At 53.4% G+C, this 19,622-nt stretch overlaps 2 protein-coding genes across 6 annotated transcripts; both read right to left on the reverse strand.

Annotated features, from left to right (window-relative positions):
• Positions 1–213: 213 nt before the first annotated feature.
• HAPLN4 (hyaluronan and proteoglycan link protein 4) lies at positions 214–8,050 on the reverse strand. 3 transcript variants are annotated; one of them, XM_053586381.1, is made up of 5 exons: positions 7,929–8,050; positions 6,922–7,039; positions 6,291–6,653; positions 3,890–4,222; positions 214–3,645 (listed from the first exon to the last, which is right to left on the reverse strand). In XM_053586381.1, the coding sequence occupies exons 1-5, from the start codon at positions 7,929–7,931 to the stop codon at positions 3,254–3,256; spliced, it is 1,209 nt and encodes a 402-aa protein (XP_053442356.1). In that variant the 5' UTR covers positions 7,932–8,050; the 3' UTR covers positions 214–3,253. The 3 variants fall into 3 exon arrangements, with proteins under 3 accessions (XP_053442356.1, XP_053442355.1, XP_053442353.1); XM_053586380.1 differs by having other exon boundaries at positions 6,922–7,051; XM_053586378.1 differs by lacking the exon at positions 7,929–8,050 and having other exon boundaries at positions 6,922–7,768.
• A 2,225-nt stretch (positions 8,051–10,275) lies between these two features.
• Positions 10,276–17,831, reverse strand: TM6SF2 (transmembrane 6 superfamily member 2). 3 transcript variants are annotated; one of them, XM_053585792.1, is made up of 10 exons: positions 17,570–17,831; positions 16,056–16,159; positions 15,282–15,379; positions 15,100–15,209; positions 14,631–14,713; positions 13,875–13,999; positions 13,569–13,670; positions 13,189–13,281; positions 12,047–12,166; positions 10,276–10,782 (listed from the first exon to the last, which is right to left on the reverse strand). In XM_053585792.1, exons 1-10 carry the CDS (start codon positions 17,662–17,664, stop codon positions 10,573–10,575), a joined length of 1,140 nt encoding a protein of 379 aa, XP_053441767.1. In that variant the 5' UTR covers positions 17,665–17,831; the 3' UTR covers positions 10,276–10,572. The 3 variants fall into 3 exon arrangements, with proteins under 3 accessions (XP_053441767.1, XP_053441768.1, XP_053441769.1); XM_053585793.1 differs by having other exon boundaries at positions 15,106–15,209; positions 17,570–17,830; XM_053585794.1 differs by having other exon boundaries at positions 17,535–17,675.
• Positions 17,832–19,622: the final 1,791 nt, after the last annotated feature.

Consider the following 19,622-nt stretch of genomic DNA (forward strand, 5'->3'; position numbering starts at 1 on the left):
CACCTGTAGTCCCAGCTACTCGGGAGGCTGAGGCAAGGAAATTGCCTAAGCCCAGGAGCTGGAGGTTGCTGTGAGCTGTGACACCATAGCACACTACCGAGGACGATAAAGTGAGACTCTGTCTCTTAAAATAATAATAATAATAATAATATGGGCGGCGACTGTGGCTCAGTGAGCAGGGCGCCGGCCCCATATACCGAGGGTGGCGGGTTCAAACCCAGCCCCGGCCAAACTGCAACCAAAAATAGCCGGGCGTTGTGGCGGGCGCCTGTAGTCCCAGCTACTCGGGAGGCTGAGGCAAGAGAATCGCTTAAGCCCAGGAGTTGGAGGTTGCTGTGAGCTGTGTGATGCCATGGCACTCTACCGAGGGCCATAAAGTGAGACTCTGTCTCTACAAAAAAAAAAAATAATAATAAATAATAATAATAATAATAAAATAAGCTGGTGGGTGCAGTGGCTCATGTAATCCCAGCATTCTGGGAGGCTGAGACAGGAGTATTGCTTGAGACCAGGAGTTTGAATAAGCTCTGTCCCATGTGGTATTGGAAAATGAGTAGTGACATAACCCCATTCCTACAACCACATCAGGACTTCACATTGTTTTCTCCTCTTGCTTTGTTTGTATCTTAGTAACTTACAGTGATTGTCAGCCCCTACCACCACCCCCACATACCTATAGGAGAGAAAGTTTGCAATTTCATTGCCTTCCTGGTACAGGAAATCTGCATACAATTTCCCACATTTCATGCCCGGGGTATTGTCAATGACAAGGGGTGGAATCATGGTGGGTCGTTTGACAGCGAGTGGACCCATGGGGTGGCTTAAGAGAATGGGAACGGAAGTGAGGAAGGAAGAGGAGAGATTGGGGGGGGAGGAACGCTGAAGAATTGGGTGTCTCTTCCCAATCAAAACCAAGCAACCTCAGCTGGTAAACATTCTGTCTACACAAGTGCATTGATAAAGTACCCACTGGTGTCTTCATTTTCTCATTCATCGAAAGGAACAAGGATTTATTAAGCCCCTGCTATATGCTTTGCACTCACAGGATCTCAGAACAGCCCTGGTACAGAGGAGGAAACAGGCTCAGAGTGGTTTGGTCATTTGGTGAACAAAAAGAGATAGTATTGAATCCAAACCCACATGGTTCCAAAACTCAGAGATGGGTTTCCTAGTAACAAATATGACAGTAAGAGGGGTCTAGGAGGGACTCTATGCTCCTTCAAGCAGGACTTCAGAGCTAAAGTCACCCATGGCTGGGATGGCCTTGTCCACTGACCCTCTCCTGTAAGCTGGCTGTCAACATTGAGGAGTTTAGCTGGGTCCTGACCTCTTAGAACAAACTGTCCCCTAGAACTTGGTGAATTTTGAAGTTGAAGAAACATTCCATCTCTTCAAGGTCTTGATGGAGGAAAATGTGGGTGGAAGTCAGGGAAGGAGAGAGGAACTCAATGAGAATGAGGATGAGGTCTCAGAGCAAGGTGGCTGCACAACACAAAGGGTTAGGCAGGGCATGCCATAGCCTCAGTTTCCTCATCTGTAGGGTGACAACAAAAATGTCCAGGTGTTGCAAGGGTGTCTTGTGCACAGCTGGCATATAGTGGGCATGCAAACAGAGGGTGGCCCATAGTTCCAGAAGTCCAGCCTGTCTTGGATTACTGTTTGGGGCTAAACCCATTTGGGGAATGGTCAACCATCAAGCCCAAGATGGGATGCAGGAGGCAACCTAGTGGGAGACAACAAGGGCACTGGGCCCATGCTGAGACATTCCTGAGAGCTTGGAGGTCAATTGTCATGAGGACAACACTGACAGTCTCTATGGTGACAGCTTGGTGGGGCTGGGCCCTGAAGACAAAAAAAAAAAAAAAAAGGAAGGACAGGTATTCTGTTACCTCAGACACCACAATTTGGTCTCCATGGCAATCACTGTGGCATCCAAGCTGTCCTCAAAAGGGGTGGAGCTTAGAGGATGGCCTTGAACTGGACTGGGCCTTGGGAAAGAAGCTATTTCCATGGTCAGAGCTGGAGAACTGAATGTTGGATCACCCTGTGGACAGCTATGGGAAGGGTGATCTCCGTGGTGGTCAGTCAGGGTAGGGACAGCCAGAAGTGAAGTTGTAGTTCTACAGGGTGGAGGATGGTGAGATGGAAATTGAGTAGTATCTATGGTTACAAATGGAGGAAGGAGGCACCATTTCCATGGATGTGACTGATTTGGGAAGAGGAGTGTGATTCTAGATGACAGGATGGTCACTGTGGTGAACCAGAAACAACTGGTCTCCATAATGAGTGATAGGATTTCATGGGTTCCTAGCCTCTGCAAATGGTCTCTTTGGTGACAGCCAGAGAAGGGGCTGTTGAGGCAGGATGGATTTGCTGTCTCATCCAGAAAAATACTTGAGGAACAGGACAGGGCATGGCTACATGTGAGCCAGCTGGGGGGCATGTCAAACCATCTTCAAGGTGACAGATGAGAGTATTCTCCCATGAAACTGGGGGAGTCCTCCACAGTTGACCTGTGGATGTGTGTGACCTGAAAACTTCAGGGGACTCTTGAGGAGAAGGGTAGAAGGGGAGTAGCCAGTCCCCAAGTCACTGTGGGAGTGGAAGTGACTTAGCTCACAGTTGCCATGTGACCACAGGGGTGTGAACCCAGAGGTTTCTGCATTCTCTCTAGGTGATGGAAAGGGGGAGGTTCACTGTCAAGGCAACCTGGACAGTGAAGGGACTAGTTTGCATGGAGTGTATGGCCAGTCTCCAGACAATCCTGGGGGTCCAGCCTCCAGGAGACCATGAGGACAGTTCATTTGATTCCAACTAGTCTTGGGAGGCACAGCCAGTTTTCAGGAGTCTGCAGAGTCTGTTAGCTTCCTGAGGTCCTCAAGGGGCATGTGTGACCCATCTTCTGGAGATATTTAGGGCAGGAGAAAGATCCACTGTCCAGAAGAGGTGGGGTTTGGCCAGTCTCCAAGGAATTCCTGGGTATTAGTCTGCAGGACTGGCCAATTTCTTTTTTTCTTTCTTTCTTTTTTTGCAGTTTTTGGCCGGGGCTGAATTTGAACCCGCCACCTCCGGCATAGGTGGCCGGTGCCCTACTCCATTGAGCCACAGGCGCTGCCCTAGGACTGGCCAATTTCAAGAAACCCCAGGGGCGTGGTTAATTTCTAAGGGACCACAGGGAATGTGACCAACTTCCAGGGGACCGCAGGACACTAGACCTGTGGCCAAGTGTCCCAGCCCTTTGCCTATTCCTGGACTAGACGCGCAGCGGGGTCCAGGCAGCAGGATCTCGAGCGCCTCCTGCCCACCCGCCACCACCGGCCCAGCCCCAGCCCCAGCCACCAGGTGCGGGATCCTGGGCGCCTGGAGCGCGGTAGCAGTAGACACCAAAGAGACGTCGGGAGGCGTCTGGGAAGCCGAGGCTGCGCACGCCTGGCCGGCGGCCCCCACAGCGCGCGCGAGGGTTCACTATGGGGTAACGCGCGCTACCGTCGGCCAACCAGCCGGCGGTGCAGCGGTCTAGCAACTGCAGCTTCCACGCGGCGAACAGCTGACCCACCTTGGCCACAGATGCCCCGCGAGCGGCGCACGCGCGCGTCGCTTCTGTGAAGGGCACAGGCCGCAGCGGCTTCAGGAAGAACACGCGGCCTGCGGGAGCAGGTTGTGAGTTGTTAGGACCACTGTCGGGACTGGCTTCGGGATTCAGGGCGTTTCCCCCTCCACCACCACCAAGCAGCCCAGTACTCCAGCCTGGAGTAGCAGCTCCCTTGCAGCCTAGGACCCCACCCTTGGCCAGGGCAGTGATGTTGCCGCACCACTGAGGGTTGGGTGGAGAAGAGGGGCCCGGAGGGGGGAATAGGTGGAGGCTCGTTTGGGGGCGGTGCCTACACACCAGGGAGGTTGGACGTGAAACAAAAGGCGTCATAGCGTTCCTCAGCGTTATGGCGATACCCGTAGTTGCGCACGCCCCCGTTGTTGCCTCCAATGGTTCCCGAGTGCCTGACGCCGCCCAGGCCGCCGCAGGGCTCTCGGGGCTGGCTAACCGGGTACTGCACAGAGCCGTCGCGCAGCCAGCCCGCGTTGCACCAGTCCAGGCCGTCGCGCCAGGCCGCGTGCAGCTGCTCTGCAGATGCCAGGATACCGTCTTGTTCGGCGCAAGCGCGCTGCGCCTCCGCGAAAGTCAGCTTGTAGCGGCCTCCACTGGGGTGGTAGGGAAAGACCACGCCTGGGGGCGGGAGTGGGGGCTCTCACCGGTCAGGCTGGGCACCTCAGCCCGCCCCCATCCACCTGACATCTAGGGCGCCATAAGACTCTTTTAATCCATCCATCAGCCTCAGACCTCCCAGCTCACATCCCTCATGATAGTTTCCTTTGCCTTAATCTTGGGATTCACTTGACCTGCTCTCTTAATATACTTAATTTTGAGCCCAGGAGTTGGAGGTTGCTGTGAGCTGTGATGCTACAGCACTCTACCCAGGGCGACAGCTTGAGGGTAGACAGCTTTTTTTGTCTCAAAAAAAAAAAGAAAAGAAAAGAAAAGAAATATACACTTAATTTTGTCCACCCCTCTTCCACCGCTGGATAGCTTTGTTCGTGTTCTTTCTACTAAAAAACCCAGCTCCCAGACTCTCCTTCATTTAATCTTCCCTGCCTCTGACATTCCCTAGTACTGGTTTCTTCCCTCTGGTCCAACCCCAAGCCCATGAAACTGCGAATGTCTGTGTCCAGTGCTGACCCCGCCCCCCCACCCCCACCACGGACCGGGAGCCCCCGGAAGGTTGGCCTTGGGTGAAGACCTCTTTAATCTCCCAGCTTTGCCCAGGGCAGTACCCACTGGTTTCCGGTCCACCTTCAGTTCTTTAGATTTTTTTGGATTTTCTTCTGGATTTTTTTTCCTTCACTGGGCTCACAGCTCAGCTCAAGAAGATTCTGTGTCTGTATTTGAGGGGCAGGGCTTGGGGTGAATGGGGTGCTCTCAGCAAACCCAGGATGGAGGTAGACGAGGGCCAGGGAGAATGCCTGGAGCTGAAAGACTGGGGGTGGAGGGGTGAATCCAGGTTCTGCCATTCACTAGGATGTGCCTGGAGCAAGGAAGGCTTTAGCCTCTCTGAGGCAAGTGCCCATGTACTGGCCATAGCTGTCTCCCTCTTAAGTTTGGAGGAAATTAAATGAGAGACTTCAGAGAGCTCTTCAGCTAAGCACCTGACATGTAGAAAATGCCCAGTAAAGGAAAGCTGCTGCTATAGTTATTATTTGTAATAGCTGGGGAGTCCAGTAAGTAAAGGTCCTCCAGTCTCGCCTTAGAACCTTCTGTGGTGGACTGAGGAGAAATTCTTCAGATAGAAACCCCACCTTCCAGCTCCACAATCAGCCAGAGCATCCTTTCTCTCAGTCACAGGGATTGGCTTCTAGGTGGGTAGGATGACTCAAGCTGGGCCAGTGAGGGACAACTCTGGGACTCTAGTTGAGGATCTTAGGAAACCAGTAGTTAAGGTGAGAGGTTGAAAGTCTGGGACTATGTCTGTGGTTCCATAAAGAGAAACCCACTTAAGGAAAGCCCACCCAGCAAAGCAGAAATGAGGGATGAGTTTGTAACAGGATATAAATCTATACTTCTTGTGCCTGAATCCTATCCAGGGATTTCACCAGGTCCTCACTATTTGTGTGTGTGTTTTGGTTTGTTTCGTTTGACACAGTCTTGCTCTGTCACTTGGGCTAGAATGCCATGTTCTCAGCCTAACTCACAGCAACCTCAAACTCCTGAGCTCGAGCAACCCTCCTGTGTCAGCCTCCCGTGTAGTTGGGACTGCAGGCAGGTGCCAGCCACCACACTTAACTAATTTTTCTATTGTTAGTAGACAGGATTTCCCTCTTGCTCAGGCTGATCTCCAATTCCTGAGCTCAAGCCATCCTCACATCTCAGCCTCTCTGAGTGCTAGGATTACAGGAGTGAGCCACTGTACCCAGTGAAGGTTCTCACTATTGACATTTCCCACTGGATCATTCTTTGCTGTAGGGCATTGTCCTGTGCTTTATAGGATGTTTGGCAGCATCCCTGGCCTCTACACACTAGATGCTAGTAGCAACCAGCTGCCCTAAGTGGGGCAATCTAAAATGCCTCCAGACATTGCCAATGTCCCCAGGGAACAAGATCACCCCTTCAGATCTGGGGCCTCTATCCCATCAAACCTCTAGTTTCCTTTAGGCCAGCTTGATTTGGCTCTGTCCCTTGCAATTCTCTCCACCCCACCCTCTCTAAGAAGCAAGCTTCATCCTGCCCACAGGCTGGTCACCTTCCAGGTCCAGCTTGACCATGCCAGCATCATCTTCCAACTCGTTGGTGACCTCGCACTCGTAGCGCCCGTAGTCCTGCAGTGTGACATTGCGGAGGACCAGGGAGGCATCCCCAGGCCCATCACCCTGCAGCTCAGCCCGCCCGCGGTAGCTGCCAAATGCCCGGTGCTGGGGGCCCAGTGCCACGAAGACGTCGTTGAAGGCCAGCGGGTCCACCACCTTTGTCCACTTGAGGCGGACACCATCGTGACTGTGGGCAGCTGCCTCGTAGTGGTAGCGGCAGGGCAAGACGATGGTGCCACCCCGGTGGCTTACCACCTGCCCAGGAGCTGTCTGCACCACCACTGAGCCTGACTCACCCTCTGTGAGTGACCAAGAAGGGTTCAGAGAGGAGGCTTACGGTCAGAAGGGGGACTTTGGGGAAGAGGCCCCAGGGGAGGGGATGTGGAAGTCAGACTTGGGTGGAGATCAGGAGATAGAGGACAAAGGGGCTCAGGAAGAAAGAACAGATGGGGAGGGGCTGGGGGGACCGAGGCCATCAGGAACATCCTCCCTCCACCTCAGCACCCAGGTGATTGATCTTGGCTATGGCTCCCGTGGGGCAAGACCTGCTTGGTGTCCCTGACTCACCCAGCACGTGCACGACCTTCTTCCTGCCACGTTGAGCCCCAGCGGGTGCGTTGAGCAGCAGGACTCCCCAGGCCACCGCCAAGAGCTGGCCAGGTCTGAGGGCCACCCCAGCGCACACCTGGGGACGGACCTGTGACATTCAGTCTAGCCTCCCAGCCTCTGCCTTTTGGAGCACTCGCTCCCTGGCCTACCTTTCCAGAAGCGAGGACCTCTCAGACATCCACGGCCCCACCCTGGCCGGGGTATCAGAGAACCCCCTCCCACCTCTAAGGAGAAGTCTTCCTCCCCTCTCCCTGTGCTCACCTTTCCAGGACTTCCCCTTCGCTCCTGCGTGTAGCCCACACCCCTGGACTCCCCAATCTTTAGCCCTGCCCCAGTTCCCGCCTGTCCCTCACCCCCAACACCCGTGGGTTAGAGCACCTCCTTCTCCTCCTCTCTCCTCCTCAGCTGGGCTGGGGATGGGAGGGAGGAGCTGGAGCGGTGTCGGCAGCAAGGTTATCCGTGCGCCAGGAGACTGCAGCAAACGGGGCCGGGACGGGTGGATGGAGGGCGGGGGTGGGGGGGAGAACTAGAGACACCTAGGGAGAGATGCACCGAGAGAGAGCAGAGAGAACAGGTACAGAAAAAAAGGCAGGAGGAGACAGAGAAGAGAGTGTGCGACATAGAGAAGGGGGAAGGGAAGACAGGGAGAGGGACCCAGAGAAGAGGAGGGAGATACAGGGGTAGGGACAGAGAACACAGAGGAGAGAAAAAGGGGAGAAAGGGAAAGAGGAAGAGAGGGAAACGAAGAGGGAAAGGGAGAACAAGAGAGAGGGAGAGAAAGATAGGGAGAGGAACAGAGAAAGACAGAGAACTCAGAATACCAGAAGGAGAAATACGAAACGGTGTGAGGGAAGAGAAGGGAGAGTCAGAGAGGGAGAGAAACACGAAGGGACTCACATCCAGGGACACAGAGACAGAATCCCAGATCGGGGAGACCTGGGACTTGCACCCTTGACCCCACTCACCATTCTGCCCTCGCAGCCCCTGCGGAGCGGCCCCTACGCCCGCGCCCAGACTGCGCTCCGCGCACATCCAGGAAGGACTGGGCAGGTCCCTGCGGGAAGCGCAATCCCGGCGTCTGCCTGCAAGGGGAGGAGGGAGACAGATGGGGAGGAGGGGCGTTAAAGGGGACGCGGAGGGCTCACTGCTTCGCTGGGAGTGGCCTGAAGCATAGGCAGAGGAAGGACTGCTCTGGACTTTAAAGTGAACAGCCAGTTCCTTGTCTCAGCTGGCTGACCTTAGGCAAGGAAAGAGCCTCACTGGGCCTCAACTGATTTAAACTGGACCTCAGTTTTAAAATGGGAGAAGGGGGAGCCTGATGGAATCTGGATTCTTTCTTTCTTTTTTTTTTTTTTGTAGAGACAGAGTTTCACTGTACCCTCCTCGGGTAGAGTGCCATGACTTCACACGGCTCACAGCAACCTCTAACTCTTGGGCTTATGCGATTCTCTTGCCTCAGCCTCCCAAGCAGCTGGGACTACAGGCGCCCTGCCACAACATCCTGCTATTTTTTGGTTGCAGTTTGTCCGGGGCTGGGTTTGAACCTGCCACCCTCGGCATATGGGGCCGGTGCCCTACTCGCTGAGCCACAGGCACCGCCCCCCCCCCCCTTTTTTTTCTTCACAGTAGCAGAACGTTTTTGGATCTTTCTTTTCTTCTGAGAGTCTCACTGTTGCCCTGGGTATAGTGTCAGCAACTTCAAACTCTTGGGCTCAAGTGATTCTCTTTTCTTGGCCTCCCAAGTAGATGGGACTACAGGTGCCCACCACAATGCAGGGCTAGTTTTTTTTTTTTTTTTAGTAGAGACAATCTCATTCTATTTTTTTTTTTTTTTAGAGACAGAGTCTCACTTTATCACCCTGGGTAGAGTGCCGTGGCGTCACAGCTCACAGCAACCTCCAACTCCTGGGCTTAGGCCATTCTCTGATTCTCCTGCTTCAGTCTCCCCAGTAGCTGGGACTACAGGTGCCTGCCACAACACTGGGCCAGAGACAATCTCATTCTTACTCTGGTCTCAAACTGGCAATTCACCGCGTTGGCTGCCCAGAGTGCTAGGATTACAGGCGTAATCCACCACCCCAGCCAGGAGTCTTTCATATTAGTTACCCAGCTTTGGCAGGAGGGCTGAGTGATCTGGTTAAAGGGCTTGGCCTGCTAGCCCCAGTTTACCCATCTGTCCACCGGGTGACCATTGTGGAGTCCTGGGCTCCAGCACCCAAAAGTGCTCACTGTACAAGGTATGGGCCTCACAGTGATCACTCTACTTATGGGGACCTGGTGCCACAGGTCCAAATCTAACATTCTCCTCATTGCTGTGGGATTTTGGAGCTCTGTCCCTCATTCAGCCTGGCTTGGTGGAGAGGTTGAGATGACCTCAGACTGAGACCTTTACTTCCTGCAGCCCTAGTTTTCCCATCTGGAACGTGAGGTGAGCCTTCTGCATGGTGCTTAATAACAGTGTCATGCTATTAGTTATGATTTATTAGCAGAGCAGGAACTTTTCTTTCCTAATTGTGACCTCCTGACCTCCGGCAGGTTTCTTATCCATCTTCAGCCTTTGTTTTCCCTATGTGGAAGATGGAACTGTGCACACTAACTAGAACTTTTTTTTTTTTTTTTTCTTTTTGGCCAGGGCAAGGTTTGAACCCGCCACCTCCGGCATATGGGACCGGCGCCCTACTGCTTGAGCCACAGGCGCCGCCCTAGAACTTTTTTTTTTTGAGACAGTGCCCCAAGCTGTCGCCCTGGGTAGAGTGCTATGGCATCACAGCTCACAGCAACCTCCAACTCCTGGGCTCAAGAGATTCTCCTATCTCCGCCTCCCAAGTTGCTAGAACTATAGGCACCCGCCACAATGCCTGGCTGTGTTTTGGTTGCAGTCATCGTTGTTTGGTGGGCCTGGGCTGGATTCATTTTTTTTTTTTTTTTTGAGACAGAGCCTCAAGCTATCGCCCTGGGTAGAGTGCTGTAGCATCACAGCTCACAGCAACTTCCAACTCTTGGGCTCAAGAGATTCTACTGCCTCTGCCTCCCCAGTAGCTGGGAGTACAGGCACCCGCCACAACACCTGGCTTTTTTTTGGTTGCAGCCGTCTTTATTTGGCGGACCCAGGCTGGATTCGAACCCACCAGCTCAGGTGTAGGTGGCTTGCGCCTTAGCCGCTTAAGCCACAGGCGCTGAGCCTAGAACTAACTTCTGCTGTTCTGATAACTCTATCTCCTCATGGCCATGATGGCAGTGATGGATGGGTCCTTATAGGGTCCAGGAAATAGGTCCCTTACCCCTGCACCCTGAAACACTCAGGCAGCCACATTTTGCCCATCAAAATAATTTTTACTAAAAGGATCCATCTGGGGATGATGGATAAATTCTGGAAGGGGGTAGAAGAGTTTGTGTGGGAGTTGGGATGTGGTGACAGCTATTTGAGGCTCTCTTTACAGGAATGCCTGGCTGTTGGTCTCCTATCCCACCCATCGGCCTGAAACTACCAAAGCCAGGACTGAAGACACCTGGAGATGTCCCTCCTGCCTCTAAAAACAAAAGCCCCACCTTTCCTAGGGCAGGGCCAGCTGGTGTGTAAACAGAGTTCTGGGGAGCCCCACAGCCCCCTCAGTGCTGCTTCTTATGGTGAGCTGAAAGACTAGGGGATGGTGGCTGCAGGAAGAAAGCAGGTGACCGTAGGCAGCGGTAGGCCAGCAGGTGAGGGCCCAGGGCATATAGCAGGTTGCAGACGAAGAAGCAGGTCCAGGTGTCCTCAGGCACGCGGTAGGTAAAGGGAGTGCGCAGGTGCATGGAAGCACCCATGTGTGAGAATTGTGCCTGGTAGCCAAACAGGAAAGACGCATGTCAGGGCCAGGAGGAGACTGAAGTTCCAGAATCACCAACATTACTCCTGGGATCTTCCAGATGGCAGTTAGGCATCATCTTCATCTCACTGGCTTTTCTGACCTAGCTATCTCCCCTCTCCTATCTGTCTGTCTCTAAATATTCCTGATTCCTCATGTCCTCTCAGTCCCTCTCTGCCCTTGTCTACCTGCCTGTGAACCTCTTGCCAGCTACCTAACCAGAAGATGCATCTTCACCTATCTTCTTTTTTGTTTGTTTTTGTTTCTGAGACAGAGCCTCAATCTGTCACCCTGGGTAGAGTGCCATGGCATTACAGCTCACAGCAACCTCCAACTCCTGGGCTCAAGCAATTCTCCTGCCTTTGCCTCCCAAGTAGCTGGGACCACAAGTGCCCGCCACAATGCCCGGCTTTTTTTTTTTTTTTTGGTTGCAGCCGTCCTTGTTGTTTGGCGGGCCCAGGCTGGATTAGAACCCGCCAGCTCAGGTGTATGTGGCTGGCGTCTTAGCTGCTTGAGCCATTAGCACCGAGCCTTCACCTATCTTCTAAGTCTGGCACCCCATTTCTCTGACCTAGGTCCAGCTTCTCTTCCCAATCTTCCCCACCCCAGAGCTCTTTACATAAATCCTGTTAATTCTCCCCCATAGATTGGCTTCCTGATCCCTACTGTCCTAGCCTGGGCCCAGGCTTTAATACTTCCCATTAGGAACCCATCTCTGACCAGGCCCTCCACTGCTCAGACATGTGCCATGGCTCCTCATTACCCTCAGCACAAGCCTCCAATATCAGAGTTTGAAGATTTCACTATCTAGCTGCCAATTTCTCTTATCTCTGCCTTTACCCACCTTATAGCCCTACTAAATAAATCATTGTCCTCCTCTGTGTCTTTCCTTGTATTGTTCTTGTTCTTGGAATGTCCTTCCCTGCCTAGAGAACTCATCTTTATACATCAAAACCCAGCTCCTATGCCCCTGCCTCTAGGAAATTTTTCCCCTCTGGAATCCCTCTCAGCCCCTGTCCTTATCTGAGAATCACGTCTGTGGGACCCTTCTAATTCTGACCCCAAATTCTGTGTCTGGTTTGGGCTCCCTCAAACTAGGGAACCACAGAGCATTTGGCCTGAGGCTGGGGCCTCTTGGGGGTCATCATTGCAATGCCCAGGGAAAGCACAGAAACAATTGATGAGTGGTCAATAACTACACACCTGCTCACCCACTCACTTCCCACCTACTACCTCACCTGGCCAATGGCTCCAGCAAACACCAAGGCCCAGTCAGGCAGCCAGGAGCAACCAGGAAAGGTGAGGGCATAGGTGGCCAGGGCATAGAAAGGAAGAGCGTAGAACATATACATCAACATCTGTAGGAAGAGTAGGGGGGAACACAGTCTATGAAATGAGTGTCTACCCCAGCTGGGTCTCCTGAGACCCCACAGGTGGGACCCCAAAGGAGGGTCTGGGCAGCTTCAGGCCCCACCCAGGAGCTCTGTAAAGTTATCCTCTATTTTCCTTGGAGATCCCTGCCCCCCACCATATATATACATGCGCACACTGAGCTCATCCACCTTTTCCCAAAAGTGGTATATGACTCTGGTCTAGCCAGTCAGAACATTCTAGTTCCTTGGCCATAATGATCAGTAAGAAATAGGCATGTGAGGGGCGGCACCTGTGGCTCAGAGAAGTAGGGCGCTGGCCCCATATGCCAGAGGTGGTGGGTTCAAACCCAGCCCCGGCCAGGAACTGCAAAAAAAAAAAAACCCCAAAAAAAGAATGTGATTCAGGCTGGGTCAGTCTAAGCCTGCTTGAGACTTGTGCTTAAGGTCTGGGGCAATAAGGGCTCACATACCTCTGGGGTGGCTGAGTAGGGTGAATGGGGGCCTGGCACTACCTTAGGCTATCTCTTCCACCCCACAAATAGATTGCCTAAGAGTGGAGCCAGACAAAGAAAGCAGAGCCCAGAGACAGAACTATCACTGAATTGCTGGATTCAACCATACTAAGACAATATATTTGTTTTTTTGGTTTTTTTGAGACAGAGTCTCACTATGTCGCCCTGAGTAGAGTGCTGTGATATCACAGCTCACAGCAACCTCAAACTCTTGGGCTTAAGTGATGCTCTTGCCTCAGCCTCCCATTGGGACTACAGGCGCCCACTACAACACCTGGCTATTTTTTGGTTGTAGTTGTCGTTGTTTGACAGGCCTGGGCTGGATTTGAACCCGCCAGCTCCAGTGTATGTGGCTGGCGCCCTAGCCGCTGAGCTACAGGCGCCAAGCCATATATTTGTATTTTTTGACTGGATGATACATTCCATTTGTGCTTCTGCACTTCACTCCTACCTACAAGCAGGAGTGTGGCCCTTTCTTCCTATTTGCCTTCTCACCTGCACCTTTGGATAGGCTACAGGGTCCCGCAGGTACGGTTCGTACTGGTAGATGTAGACAAAGCAGGCATCCATGGGGCATTCAAGTACCACCTGGGGCAGAAAGACAAACAACTCACCTCAGACTTCTCTCTTTCAGGAAGCCCCGCCCACCCTCCTGGGCAGGGACAAAACCCCTTGCTCTGGCCTCTCTCAGCCCTGGTTCTTGCCCTCTGGTTGAGGAGAAGCTCATTAGGAATGAGGCTTTGTCATGGAACACTCGGGTCAGACTCGATGAAGAACTTCCTTGGGTGATTAGACAGAAGGGCGGTGGCTCTTCTGCATGTGCAGAAGAGATGAGTCAGGGAAGGGAGAGTGGAAGTGGGGAGGAAGAGGCTCACCAGTCCCCGGAACAGGGTGAAGAAGCCAGCAAGGATGAGGTATATGATAAGGGCCAGATCCACTGGGCGCTTCAGAAGGCCCTTTCTTTGTTCTTCCTGTACCTGCCCCAAGGGGGAGAGAGAGAGAGACAGCACAAGAGACAGAGACAGTGTGAGAAAGCTGGTATCTAACAGGCACTCAATAAAGGCTCCTCCTTTCTTTCCTCATGACCAAGGAGACAAATTCTTTGACCAAATCGGGGGACATTCAGGTATGCTGGGACAAGGCTTGTCTGGGGACACTCACCATGTTAGGGAGACACTCACCATGTGAGGGGTAAAGCAGGTTGGCACCCGGGACTGGTTGAAGACCTTCATGCCTGCCCAGCATGGGACCAGCATGTAGGGGATGGTGAGAAAGAAAGCAGGTCTGATCTCTGAGCTGTATTTGCCTGCCATGGTGGGGGACAGAAGGCATCACTCAGCAAGGGTCTCCTTGGCCTCGCTGGGCCCATTAATTAGCTGAACTAGGCCAGAGCCCTGGCAGAATATCTTAATTCATGAATATCATCCTTGCTCAAACTCAAGCTCAAGCTTCCATGGCTCCCAGTGCCTACAAGGTGATGTCCATGATCCTCAGCTTGGCCTGACTTGATTTACCCTCTGAATATACAGATCCTACACTTTAGGTATATCCTGTGGATACAGCTTGCATGTTTCCTCTGCTGGCTTTGCTACTCCATACTAACATCCTATATTGCCTTTTCTGCTCTATTTCCCAAGACTTACCATGAAGCTCTTACTCTTCTCCCCAAGAATAACTCTAAAATTCCCTCCCTGTGTTAAGAGCATTCTGGGCCAAACCTCTGGGGTTGGAGACCAGTAGCTTGGGAAGTAAGCTTGGGAATTCAGGAATAGAAGGGGGTAAGCTGCTGACCAAGGCTATCGAGAGGTCTAGGGAGAGGAGACTCTGCAAACTTTGAGTAAGTGATGGAGGCCTCAACATGGGGGGCAGGGAGCTTCCAAGTGCAGGAAAGTAACACAGCCCAAGGCACACAGGATTCCCCAAAGCTGAGTCCTTACCAAGAATGTTTCCTGGGAGGAACACCAGCATGCTCATGGCAAAGGATCCCAGCCAGTACAGTCCAAGGTTCCGGTATCTCTTCCTGGGCAGGGTATTGAGGGGTGACCAGCAGGTAACAACTCCCAGGCTCAGGGCCCAGGGACCACCCAGGGTTCCCAGCTCTAGGTCCCTCTCAGTTTTGCTCAGGATGGAAGGGACAACAGGCAGTTGATCAGAGGAGAATGAACAGTCAGTCCCTCTGTCTAAGTGGCTGCCCAGGCACAGGGTAGATACAAACGATGACTGGCCACCACTACACATACTTGATGATGTTCCCTAGAACATTCTCCCAGCCTCCCCTGGCTAGAGCCCTAGAACATGCCCTCCTGATTTTTCCTATAGACAGCTCTGGCTTTACCCTGGTCCAGAACCCCACCTGAGGACTTGACTTCTCTCCCAGAGTCAGGAGCCACCCTGCTCATTCATCACCTGCACCTTCTATGGATGGCGCCAGCCATGGCCAGATAGAGGAGGTAGTGAATGGTCCCATCCCAGTAGCAGATGAAAACTCCGTGAGCTGTGCGCAGGTATGGCTCACCCTGTGGGGGCAGGTGTGATGCTCTGGCAGGCAATGGGGAAAGGGACATCCAGGGCCACCCTCCCCCACGTACCTCCCTGGTGTAGAACTCCATGAAGCCCACCACATAGCCATCTTCCTGAAGAGCAATGATGAGGTCCACTACAGAGGTGAAGGCGAAGACAGCGAAGACTGCAAGGAGAGTGGGTAGGGTAGGTGGGGATCTGGGATGCATGGGGCTAGGGCCAAGAGTAGGTGGGTTTTAGGCATAGTGGGCTCAAGGCCAAGTATAAGGTGGAGGTTGAAGTTAACTTAAGATTCCAGGCAAGGACTCTAAGTCCAGTCCCTCCCCATCAGATTAAATGATCACAGCTCTGCCTCATTCTACATGTCTGATGGAGGAGGCATAGCCTGGCCCTCAGAAGCCCCTGTTCTGGTGGGGAGGTACAGTCACTCCCTTTGCAGACTCCATGTCTCATGGGAGAGGCACCCTCAGGAGATCTCAGAATAATGGAAAGGCAAAGTCTTTCAGGGACTTCCAGTCTGAGGAGGGAGATGCCCCAGGTTTGAAGGAGGAGGGTCTTGGGTGGCGCCTGTCGCTCAAAGGAGTAGAGCGCTGGCCCCATAGGCCGGAGGAGGCGGGTTCAAACCCAACCTGGCCAAAAACTGTAAAAAAAAAAAGAGGAGGAAGGTCTTCAAGGCTCCTAAGTCTAAGGGGGGAGTGTTCAGTCTGTTTGAGGTCTCCAGTCTGATGGGAGCTCTTCAAGAGCCCCAGGCTGATGGAGGAAGCTCTTCTATGGCCCCTAACTCTGAGGGTGGAGGCCCTTGCTCAGACAGTCCTCTTGCCTTTGGCCTCCCACTAACTCACCAGCATAGAGTGGGTCGTAGGAGATCTCACAATAGGACAAGCTGTAGATAGTCACAAAGAGCACTCCTAGGATCAGGGCGCTCATCAATGCTATCGCCAAGGGGCTGTGGAGAGGTAAACCAAGTCAGGTAGGCCAGGCCCCATACTGAGGCCTCATCCCACCCTCCCTGGTAGGGGGAAGGGCAGGCTCCAGGAAGCTCCAAGAGATGAGGCTAAAGCACATGTTTGTCCATCAGTGTCATCTCTGAAACTGCTCTTGCTCAGGCTATTTTTCCCTCCTGGAAACCACTCCAAATGTCTTTTCCAATTAGCCAACTCCTACTCATCCTTCATGGCCCATCTACATTGTTCCTCCTCCAGGAATCCCTCCCTGACTCCCCAGAAAGGATCACTGCTTGATTTGGATCAGGTACAGAGGAGACATTCATCAAGCCCTTCTGACCATAGCATTTATCCCATCATTTGCTGATTCTTTGGACTCAATTTGCTCAGTCAGTCATTCAACAATGTCAACACCTTTGTGGCCAGGCCCAGCTCTCATGCTGGAGGGTTTCTAGTCCTCAGTTCTGTAGACGGGTAGAGGCTCTGGACTCCTCCCAGCTAAAGTCCGAACGCCTCCATCAACTCCACCCAACCACTGCTCTTATCTGTCTCCCCTAACCTGATAAGACAGATCAACTCACTGTGTTATAGATAACAAGTCAGGTCTCTGGGCATCCCTCAACACAAGTGGGTTCAAGGTCACACAGCAAGGCTCTGTCCATTACTTGCCCATACGCTCCAGGCCTCCCACCTGGACCTGGTTCTATGAACCCTTCTGACCCTAGAATCTCCATCCTGGTCCCATATGACCAACAATGACAATTATAATACTCAGATAATATTAGGACAGAGTCTGTGCACACAATTGATAATCCTCAATCATAACTATTGGATGAAATCAAGGATTATGTAAATTACAAAGGTGAAGAAACCGTGGCTCCCAGAGGCAATTTGGCTTAGCCAGGGTCCCAGGAGATAGAGACAGGAATTCCTACCCAGGGAGCCAGGAATTCCTACCCTGGTCAAGACACTAGCTCATGGCTTGGGTCCCTCAGCCTGAGATAGAGGCGACAGAAGTGGGGGAACGCTGGGGCTTTTATCTGGGACAATACTTCGACCCTTGACGAGTTTGAAGCCTGTGATGGAAACATGCCTAGGAAACACCAAAACCTTTCCGAGTCCTGCCCTCGGGGGCTCTTCTTCCCAACATCCCTTCTCCCCAGATCCCAAATGTCCCAGGAGCGCCCGCACCCTAGCCTGGCCCATACCAGAGGCAAAGGGACTTCCGGTTAGAGGGGAGAATTTTCCTGGCCCAGCCCCCATCCTCGCAGGCCGCAGCTAGACGCGGGCGCAGGGACCGTGGGAGCCAGGCCCGCCGCCCTCACATCCACCCTGCAGGCCCCCTCTGGTCCTCCCCGCTCCGCCCGCCCCCATTACCCCCGAAGGCCGGCGCAGCCCCTCCCCGCACGCACGGCGAAAGCGCAGAGACTTGGTTGAGCGCGTAGGACACCGGGACTGCGAAGAGCGAGAGCGTCGCGATGTTACTGGCCAGTGGCAGTATGTCCATGGCTGCAGCGCTGGGATCCGGGTTCGGCTCTGGCGCGGTCTCCAGGGCGCTAGGCTCCTACGCGGCAGTACGTCCTGGCCTGGGGTTGCCAGAAACCCGCCCCGCGCAAAGGTCGCCCCGCGTTACGCCCTTGGCTGGTGGCCGCCTAGACTGCCCTGCGTGTTCCTCTGGAGCCTCCGAGGCCCCGCCCGCTTGCTGCTGTCCCGCCCCTTAGCCCCTCCCCATCTGCCCCCTTCGCTAGCCCCGCGAGGTCTCCGGTGCGGGTCCCCGCTGCTCAGCCTACCCTTCTATCAAAGGTGAGACACAATACTCAGGGGCGCTTCCGCTCCGCTCTGAGGCCACGGGGGCTGCGTTCTGGAGGTTCCGGAGCTCCCCAAGCAACTTTGTTCTAAAGGGAATCCGTTTTTTTTTTTGACAGAGGCAAGCTGTCGCCCTGGGTAGAGTGCCATGGCGTTACAACTCAGAGAGGCCTCAAACTCTTGGGCTTAAGCGATTCTCTTGCCTCAGTCTCCCAAGTAGCTGGGACTACAGGCGCCACAACGCCCGGCTATTTTTTGCTTGTAGTTGTCAATGTTGTTTGGCAGGCCCGGGCTGGATTTGAACCTGCCAGATCCAGTGTTTGTGGCTAACGCCTTAGCCGCTTGAGCTACAGGCGCCCAGCCAAGGAATCCGTTCTCTAGGCCTCTTGCTACCCTTCTTTGTCTCACTGGTGTTCCGACCTTTTTTAATTTCCCATTCCCCAGTTATCACCCATTCCAATCTCTGCTTGGGCACAAAATACCCTTCAGCGCGCTTAGAATTGAGTTTTCACGCAATGGCCACAGACGAATTTAGGCACGGGTTTTGGTGTGAAGCTTTGATGGGGAGTGGGAGGTTTGTCTCAATGCAGGCAGCCCTGAGTTGAGGAAGTCTTCCACTTAGGAAAGGGGGTAAAATGAAGGGGTCTAAGGAGGAGGAGGGCTGAAATTAGAATGTCTGGATGGAGCCAGTTGGGGGAAGAGCTTGGGAACAGTGTTCCTGGCAGGGTGAATATGGCTATAGGGCTGGTTTGGAGCCAGGTGAGGCAGCTGCAGCTACAAGGAGACTGCGGGCTGCAGGCGAGGGTGAGTTTGTCACACCCTTTCTCACATGGACTCTCAGGTGAAGTAGGTGTAGATGCCATAAACAGCAAGGTGAGCGGAGCTCACTTTATTCCTGCCCCCTGGGAAACTAGTCTGGGGATTGGGCAGATTCTAAATTCCCCCCACCCCCAGGGCCCCTTCTTCATGCAGCCCCTTGGCCTTATACCAACCAGGTCTGTCTGGGCTGAGCCACAAAAGGATCTGGCTCAAATTTCCTTTCCCAAGTGCTTGTTGCCTATGGAATGATGTTCAGGTTCCTCTGGGCTGAACTTCCCCAACTCTCGTGGTGCCAATATCCCAATGTCTACAGGACAAGGCCCTATCATAAGCAAGTCCCAGGCAGCCCTCCCTGCCACCCCTGCCCCACTCTGGGTCAGAGATGTCTGTGCCCAGCTCTGCCTGGGGCCCTAGCCTTGCACCATATACAAGACACACCTGCAAAGGCACACAGCATTTGGATGCGTCTTCTTCCCGTCTGGGGGTAAAGTCCATGCCCTAAGCCTGGTTAGTCTCCAGGTCATCAGGAACACAGTAGTGAACTGATGTGGCTGGGTACATGGGACTGAGTTCCAGAGTTCCTAAACTGCTGGCTGCCTAGAGCTAACACCTCTGTGCTCAGGGCCCTGGCCATGCCCACCGGTGTGACTCCTTTGGCCTGCCTCAGATACAGCATCCATGGAGGGACAACACAGTGGCCTGTGACCCTAGCCTTGGTTCTGCCACTGCCTCTGAGACCTTTTTGGTCCCCAGATTCCCTAGCCGTCTCCACCATGGTGCCCTGGCTCCTCTTGGTAACAATATCACTGCTCACTCAGCAGCTGCAGCCTCAGACTGGCT

The sequence above is a fragment of the Nycticebus coucang genome, chromosome 3, assembly GCF_027406575.1.
Source record: "Nycticebus coucang isolate mNycCou1 chromosome 3, mNycCou1.pri, whole genome shotgun sequence".
NCBI classification, from domain to species: Eukaryota; Metazoa; Chordata; class Mammalia; order Primates; family Lorisidae; genus Nycticebus; species Nycticebus coucang.

Bases quoted from the DNA above. Each gene is read 5' to 3' on its own strand.
- TM6SF2 (XM_053585792.1), bottom strand. From the start codon at position 17,664: ATGGACATACTGCCACTGGCCAGTAACATCGCGACGCTCTCGCTCTTC. The intron at 13,282-13,568 runs GTGAGCCTCTTC...TTTCTGCCCCAG, and splicing joins TCACCCTGTTCCGGGGACTG to GTGGTACTTGAATGCCCCAT. The intron at 12,167-13,188 runs GTGAGAAGGCAA...CTCTTCCTACAG, and splicing joins TAGCCTATCCAAAGGTGCAG to ATGTTGATGTATATGTTCTA.
- HAPLN4 (XM_053586378.1), bottom strand. From the start codon at position 7,060: ATGTCACAGGTCCGTCCCCAGGTGTGCGCTGGGGTGGCCCTCAGACCT. The intron at 6,654-6,921 runs GTGAGTCAGGGA...GGTCACTCACAG, and splicing joins GAAGGTCGTGCACGTGCTGG to AGGGTGAGTCAGGCTCAGTG. The intron at 3,646-3,889 runs GTGTGTAGGCAC...CTGCTCCCGCAG, and splicing joins TTTCACGTCCAACCTCCCTG to GCCGCGTGTTCTTCCTGAAG.